We start from the raw sequence: 8426 nt of genomic DNA, 5'->3' as shown, positions 1-8426 counted from the left end.
TTACATCCCATTAGAGTATCTCAAATATTTCTAGATAATTTTAAAGAAAGTTTCATATAAAGTCTTAAAATTATATATATAAAAAATTATATATTTATATATCAGTTTGGTTCGAATTTTTTATTCAATACCAAACCAAATCAAACCAAACCTAATCGGATTTTTTAATCGGTTTGATTTGACTTTTCTGCGGTATTTCGGTTAGGTTTGAACGCCCCTAAATAAAACAATGGAGCAACTTCAATCTTCTTTCTTTAGATCTAGGGAAACTTTAGTTTGAATTTTTAACTTCGTTAATAATTTTCATTAAGTGTTATAATCCAAATCAGTGTTGGGTTACTAGAGAAATTTTCTTACAAAATTTGAGAGCTCCTTTAAAAAAACTACTACTTAATTTCGCAAGATATATCAATTTTAATTGTCTTTTATTTAAATAAACCTGATCAACACATGTAAAATATAATCCTACAAATTTTACTTCAATGATCGATACAACATAAACCGGTTGTCTTCTATTCAAATAAGTTCGATGATCATACGTGATATTATACACTTAAATTTTCAGATTTCATTCAGATTATAAGAGATTGAACTTTTAACAGTATCCAAAGAGAACCGACATCTAATAATACTATATGTAAATCTTTAAAACATGTGTAATTCTTTAAATAATACTATTCGTTCCTCGATAAATTGTCATAACATTCTTATAATTCCCATTATTAATTTATTTCTTATCCCATAACTACCAAAATACCCTTCGAAAGCATATTTCCATTGAGAAGATATTTTTTTTTATCACATTTAAAAATGATAGATACGGAAAATAAAAAAGAATAAGAACAAGAAAATCATTTTATTTTTTAATTTGGCGCAACCATTTATCGTTCAGATGCCAAATAAACATATGGAAGACTCAGCAGTTGAAATTAAGGAGAGATGTTGGCATACTGTTGAAGCTTCTCACCATACAATTTGCAAAGTTTATATTGAGGAATGTAATGAGCTCCCATTTTGTCGTAAAATTTCATACTCTTTTCATTCCAATCAGCCACCAGCCAATCAACCATCCCCATTCCATTATTTGCAGCCTGCGATGCAACAGCAGAAAATAACATTTTCCCAAAACCCAAACCCCTATAACACTTCCTCACAAACAACTGGTCCAAATATAGACCAGGTTTCTCAAAGAAACCGTTGTAGCTTGGATAAACCAGCACATGACCCGCTACATATATATGATCACTATTAAATCTGGACCTGAAAGTCTCAAATTCCGGGTCGAAAATCGGGGTCTCAAGATTGATAGTATTATTCTTGATGACATTGTGGTGTTCTTGGGCCATGGTATTAGGAAATGGGTTGGGAGAAATTTCTAGGATGAGGGCAGTAAAAGAATGGAAAGGTGGGGATTTGAATAAGGTGTTGGAAAGAGAAGTCTCTGTAGTAGTGAAGACATTTGACAGGTTATGGTAATTTGCCATTTGGGAAATGAGTTTGTGAAGATGTGGCACATCTGGCTCTTTGACAAGACGGATTCTGGCCGAGATTTGGTGGCTGAACATAGTGTTTTCTTGCTTCATGACCGGTTGTGTTATTGTCAATGGTGGAGGTGGAGTGTGGACTGGTATTTGTAGGAAAAGAGATCAAGATTTGCATAACAATTATCTCTTGATTCTTAGAACCTGATTATGTAATAAATGATACTTAGCAACAGTCAATAAAAGATTATTCAGTGAATTAGATTATGTGTAGCTTATTCAGTGAATTAGATTATGTGTAGCTTACATAGAATTTTGTATGAGAGAATAAAAGAGATTGAGATGAACTGCATGGACATTATAGTAAGTCTAATAGAGATTGAGATTGACAGGGAAATTTTTTTTATACAATGGCATCATTTAAAAGGTAATTACAAGTAATTTTATTTAATAACATTGATTGATAACTTAGAATTAATGATAGATAATCTGTTATAACGGGTAAGATTATACTAGTAATATAAAAACTTTATTATACTATCAATGTATATAAGTTAAATCGATAGTAAAATCATTATAAATGACTTTCTGATCTTTTTCCTACTTTTATTCTCTTATGATTCATAACGATGTATACAATGACATTTTTTTAAAGAAGTTTATGTTAAGGCAAAACAACATTATTAGGGACCGAGAGAGTATATATTTATATGAATCCTCCCTCTTAGTTATAAATATAATTAAGAGGAATTAGTAGCATTACAATGAAAAACTATGTAGTATTTGGTTTCCAATCAAATGCAACAACAATACGAGTAATTAGAAAATACCCTAAACCGTAGACATATTACATTAAACTACTTGGCAAACTGAAGAGTAAGACTCAGAATTTGCAGTCTACCTTGTTCCTCCATTTTCACTGCCAGCCTTAACATGAATGCCAAAGAAAATGGCAGGCCAAAGGCCAAGAAACTAGGCATAGAGATCTCATAAATGGGCGAGGATTGAGTCATGTAACTTAGTCTAGCTCTCAAACCACGCTAAACAGGGCCAAGAGCAGCAAATGCCTTGCTCAAACTATACATTCTCTTGAGCATTTGCTCAAGCACATTACACTCGCTGATCTCATTTATTATCTCATGTGACATCTTCCACATGTGCAATATAGAACATATATGATATACTATAAATAAAATGTACATTGTATAACTTAATATATATTTCGGTTCGGTATTATTTTTTTAGTATTTGTTTTCAAAGTCTTGAATACCATACCTAATACCAAATTGTTAAAAACTTAATTCAAATACCATATGAAATATCAAAATACCGAATACCAAATACCAAAATGTTGGTACGGCAATTTAGTATGTGTCAAATTATGCACAACCCTACTTCAAAGATTCCCTCTCTATAATTCAGTAATACCATGCTATGCTATCTGCAGATCCAAGAAGCCTATGATATATGACTGAATCCAAAGACAAGGTGTTGGCTAACTGAATAAAACAATTACCTATACATGCTACTCAATGGTTAAGAAAATCTACACCATGGAAAATCTGATGTGAAATTGATATTATCCTATCCAAACAAAAATAACCAAAAAATGTCCTTGGTAATGTTCAGTCTAAAAAAGATCTGCACAAAATGCCCAGGTCTGTCATTGAACTGGTTTTCTTTACTCAATAAGCAATTTACTACATGTTTGTAAAAAAAAAATATTTCCTTTGATCTCAACTCTTAGGTGTCACTTTTTATTGTTCCGCGCATCCGGCTCAGTGGCTTGTGAAGAAATTCCACTCAGCAGCCATATCAAAGCAACACCAATTAGGGCGCCGGAGAGATGTGCAATGTGATTAACATTTTGTAGGGCAGACCCTCCACGAATGCCTCCCGCTAATCCTGTTGAAGCTTGGGCTGCTTCCATCACCTGATATACCCAGTGCCAGAGGGAACAGAGGTCAAGTTCCTTCCATAAAAAATTTAAATTGAAACTTGGGACGAATAAGCAGCATTCATTGAATTTATCATCATCACTAGAAGTAGTTGGTTTACCAGATACAAAAAGAGCACTCTCCGTCAACCCCTGGGTTCTAAAAAAGAACAAATTTTGTTGATAGAGCTTTTGGCTCTTTTCTTCTATAGGTTACTCCTTATACAAGTGAATAAAACTGAATTTGGGATCTCTCGCTTCCCCCCTCCCTCATTTCCATTCCTCCGCTATTACAGACTCAGGTTTAAGTCATACTTTTAGGACCAGAAATGCGACTTCACTTCTTGGTTTATGAAATAAGGTGGGATAACCAGTCAATATTGAATTCATACTACGAGTTATGTCAATGGCAAAGTATAATATGACCAAACAGTTGGAAAATCATAGAGATATTCTGCAGTCTCTTTACCCCAACTTTTGGTAATGAATCCATAATCTATCATCCACATGGAATTTCATTTGAAATCAAACATATCGCCGAGGGAACTATCAAGAGAACTAGATTACAAACAGCATAATTTAAAACCTTTCCGATAAACATTTTTATGGTAGTCATGTAAAAGAAAATAAAAAAAGATACCATTATAATGTCACAGCCTTGTGAAAACAATGGACCTAGAACTTCATGTTGAAGTGCAAATGTGTTTCTAACCCATTAAATTGGGAAAATACTTAATCTTTTGTGCTATAACCCTTGTAAATATATATCAAGACAGAAATTTGACAGAATCTACCATGATTTGAATAAGTAACAAGGTCATGCAAGATCGATTAGGTTTCAATAAGAAGGAAAGTGAGGAGTGGATACCCTTTCTATAACAAACTGGCCCAATACAAGTACTTCAAGAATCTTTCTCCAGTCCCAAGACATCTGCAGTAAAAACCCAAGGGGTTAGGATGATTTACCAATCAAGTGCAACAGTATACGTCTAAGTACGTAAATCTACACATACACACAGAGATATTAAACTGAGGCACATAAATAAATGTAATAAAAGCAACATGCAAAAATCACCTTCACAAGTACACTAATAGCAAAGAGTCCAAACACTGCACCAGATGAACCAACAGAGACAGCATTTCTTGGCAGAATCAGCCACGAGACAAGGTTAGCTCCAGCTCCAGTTACTATATAAGAAAGCCACAATCCAAAGTTTCCTTCCTCCTCTTCAACGAGTTTTCCTGGAAGCTTAAAATAGGTTAACATCTATGTTTATAATCTGCTATCATGTATAGTGAAATTTTATCCTTTAAGTATAACAAGAAACAGAAGTCTCACCAAAAATATACAGAAAGAAAAGGTTGCTTGAGAGGTGGTTCCTGTTGAGTGACGTTACAGGTTAAAATCAAAAATACTATTAGAAAGCATAAGTGATAAACAGAACAAGAGAGGAAGTGAGTGACAACTCTGCTGGATTATGAATATTTCTCTTTGAATTTCTAGTATTCACAAGAAGAACTTAAGTACTCAACATTCTCACCAGTTAAAATGACAGAATGTTGCAGTCACAAACTGGTACCAAGCAGGCCAATTGTGGTACAAGTATAATACTTTTACTGCCCGAACCTGATACAAACACTTTATCTATTAGATCTCTTTATTCAAGCATACAAGAGTAACACTATCTTCACAGAGTCCATGTGGATAACACACTTCATATGGCCGAGCGCCACTATATCTGTTCAATTTCTGATCTCTACTCATGCCACGCCAACCACTCATGTTCATATTGCACTCACCAACCCTGGTCCACCTCACCAGGGTTGGGTGCATTTTTAATAGTGACCATGAATTAAAAAAGAATTGTTAATATATGTCGTGCCAATTATCTTCATCCCATCGAGTTAAAGATATACAATGAAAGCTGCAATAAGGAGGTAAAACAAATTTCAAACCTGGAAGACATGATCTGCTACGTATATTCCAAGGTTAATAAGTAGAATCCAGAATATCCCGTTGACACGCTTCTCTGGCTTCTTCCCCTCAGGCTTCAGAATTTCCAGCTGTGTGGTCATATCTAATAAGGTGTCATTCTTCAGACATATTGTTACATCAAAATTAGCAACTTAATCAAATAAGGAAAATACACGAGCAACCCATCCCAGATAAACTCAGGCCACATATGGCACAGAAGGAAATAGATATTGGAACTGTAGAGTAAATTAATACTAGTGAAATATCTTATTGCCTTATAAATCCAAAACCTTCTCTACAACAACTATGCCTCATTCTCAAGCAAATTGAGGTTAGCTATATGAATGCTCACGACCATGTCGCTCCCGTTAAGCTCATTCTGGACCAATATTATACAAAATAAAAACCAGGTACTAGAAGTTCACTATATTTCCAACACCCTCTTTACCACAAAGAAGAAAAAACACAGCTGCAATAAGAGCTTCTTATCCATCCTTTTGTTTATTACAGTAGCATTTCTCATGTTTGAAATGTCTGTCTGGTCACTATGATTAGGAGACGAGATTTTGTACATTTCGTGGTTCAATGTGGAGGGGGTGGGGTACATGCACCCATGCTCTCCTCCCTAGGCTATGTATAAACAGTACAAATTTTAAAATTATCTATATAAATATGTTTGTGGCCACCCATGCTAAATTGATTACCTTAGTTCACTGATAAGTTGGTGCACCTGTGGTCCCCAAGTCAAGGGTTCGATTCTCGGTTTCTATATGTTTTTTTAATTAAGTTTTTTTTTTAATATTTAAAAGTTCCTTTTGGCTAAAAAGTAAAAACATATCCCACGTTTTGAGGGGAAATTTGGGTATAATCGATCAAATCCCTAAAAACAAAATACACTGTCTCCCTCTCAACTCTCTCTCTCTATTGGCTCTATGTGACTGTGGAATGTTGATTCTTCAAAAAAGCAGCAATTTCTTCTCCATCACTCCATGTTCCTTTAAAATTCTCGGGTACGTAACTACTCTCTCCTTGAAGTTTGAAGTCTTGAATTTTGATAGTTTATTAAATTTGTGCACATATTGTGTTTGAGAAAATGCTTGGCCGAGTCAAAGATGGAAATCCATGGGAAAAAGCATTTATGAGAAGGAATTTTGGCTTCTGTTACTTGGGACCTCTGTCCAAGTTTCAGTCTTTTTTAGTTGTACGTATCATTGAGTTGGTAAATAAAATTTGTTTTAGTTACCAAAAAATAAATTGAACAAGCAACTGCATATACTATATTAAAGATAATGGTGCACCCATGTTCTCAAAATCCTGGATACGCCTCCGCATAAACCCCAAGTAATCAATTCTGATACCTAGTGATCACTTGCTGCCCAATAATAGCCCATTCTATTTTTCACATTCTAGAATCATTAGCACTTCTACTAGAAATTTCAAAAGAAAATGTAGGAAAAAGACACATATTCTACTTTATGTTAGCTAGCAAAAGACTTTACTATCACCAAAAAAAAAAAAAACAGAGAGGATGACGATTCTAGTCCTAAGTTTACTAAAAATAAGTGTACTTCAACTGATGAATAAACCCATTTCATGGATAGGATTTGAGATTTCTCGCAGTTACCGTAAATTTGATTAATAACCATAGTAAAAAAAAAAAAAAAAGGGAACATCAAAATACAAGGGGAGAAGATAGAAGTTTTACCGGAATCATTGAATTTGCAGAGAAGGCGAGATGAGGTGGTTGGGGTAATAGATGAAGTTTTGAGTTTAAGGGGAAGTTTAGGATGAGGAATTAATGGAAGTGCTGTCGATAGTGGCAACGCCATGGGCATGAATAATTTGTGGAGATAAACATTTTGTTTGAGCCCCAGATGGTGCTGATACTGAAGATGCTGAAGTTGTTTCATTGCCGGAAAATCAAGAATGTAGAGGCAGCAGTCGTTGGGGTTTTCATATGTAGTCCATTTACACGCTGTCGTGGTCTCAATTTTCACCTCGTTTTCTCCTGTTTAGGACTTGGAAATTCTACGTTATGTTATAAATATATTATATTATATATGTTCATTTAGTACTCCGTTTATAAATAAGTTTCCTGAAGAAACTTATTATTTTGGTACTCCATTATAGATAAATATTACCCCGTAGAAGATTATCTATATCTGGTACAGTAGCAGTTTACAAGCAACTTACAAGCAGCTTACACAGCAACTTGCAGTAGCAGCTTACACAGCAACTTCCTTTCTTCTATAAATAGAGTAGTTTTCAATTCATTATGTACATAAGTTTGAAGTTTGAATAATATAGCAGTTTCTCTCTATACTTGTCTTTGATTTACAGTCTTTATTTTATAACACGTTATCAGCACGAGACTCTGTCATCTCGAGCAAGTACTTTGAAAGTATCAGAGGTACAAACTTTCTTTTTCTAAATAATGCCAAATCTTTCTAAACTTGAATTTGTAGCCCTGGATATATCGAGCAAAAGTTGCATGTCTTGGGTGCTTGATGCTGAAATTTATCTTGATGCGATGGGTCTGGCAGACACTATCAAGGACAAAAATCAAGCATCAAACCAAGACCGTGCCAAAGCAATGATATTCCTACGTCATTACTTTGATGAAGACTTGAAAATGGAATATCTCACTATTAAAGATCCAGTCATACCGTGGAATAATTTGAAAGATAGATATGACCACCTGAAGATGATCGTTCTTCCACAAACACGTTATGATTGAACTCATCTAAGACTACAAGATTTTAAATCTATCAGTGAGTATAATTCTGCTATGTTCAGAATTATTTCCCAATTGAAACTATGTGGTGATAATATTACTGATCATGATATATTGGAGAAAATTTTCACCACTTTTCATGCCTCGAATATGCTCCTGCAGCAGCAATATCGAGAGATGGGATTCAAAAAATATTCTGAACTTATCTCACATCTTCTTGTAGCCGAGCAACATAATGGGTTATTAATGAAAATTTCTAAAAGCCGACCTACTGGTTCTTGTCCATTCCCTGAAGTGAAT

General features: G+C 34.4%; 2 protein-coding genes across 4 annotated transcripts; both read right to left on the bottom strand.

Moving 5' to 3' along the window:
• Nucleotides 1–929: 929 nt before the first annotated feature.
• On the bottom strand, nt 930–1484 carry LOC138897736 (GCN5-related N-acetyltransferase 8-like). The gene has a single exon (XM_070183745.1). The coding sequence runs from the start codon at nt 1482–1484 to the stop codon at nt 930–932; it is 555 nt and encodes a 184-aa protein (XP_070039846.1).
• A 1551-nt stretch (nt 1485–3035) lies between these two features.
• Nucleotides 3036–7420, bottom strand: LOC104095167 (rhomboid-like protein 11, chloroplastic). Of its 3 annotated transcripts, none has more exons than XM_009601217.4 (7): nt 7098–7420; nt 5374–5511; nt 4959–5044; nt 4757–4797; nt 4493–4659; nt 4286–4348; nt 3036–3414 (listed from the first exon to the last, which is right to left on the bottom strand). In XM_009601217.4, the coding sequence occupies exons 1-7, from the start codon at nt 7104–7106 to the stop codon at nt 3232–3234; spliced, it is 687 nt and encodes a 228-aa protein (XP_009599512.1). In that variant the 5' UTR covers nt 7107–7420; the 3' UTR covers nt 3036–3231. The 3 variants fall into 3 exon arrangements, with proteins under 3 accessions (XP_009599512.1, XP_009599513.1, XP_009599510.1); XM_009601218.4 differs by having other exon boundaries at nt 5374–5481; nt 7098–7419; XM_009601215.4 differs by having other exon boundaries at nt 5374–5495; nt 7098–7418.
• Between the last annotated feature and the right edge of the window lie 1006 nt (nt 7421–8426).

Source organism: Nicotiana tomentosiformis, chromosome 8 (genome assembly GCF_000390325.3).
Source record: "Nicotiana tomentosiformis chromosome 8, ASM39032v3, whole genome shotgun sequence".
NCBI classification, from domain to species: Eukaryota; Viridiplantae; Streptophyta; class Magnoliopsida; order Solanales; family Solanaceae; genus Nicotiana; species Nicotiana tomentosiformis.
Note: the sequence above shows the minus strand (reverse complement) of the source record. Positions and strands in the feature narration are given on the sequence as shown.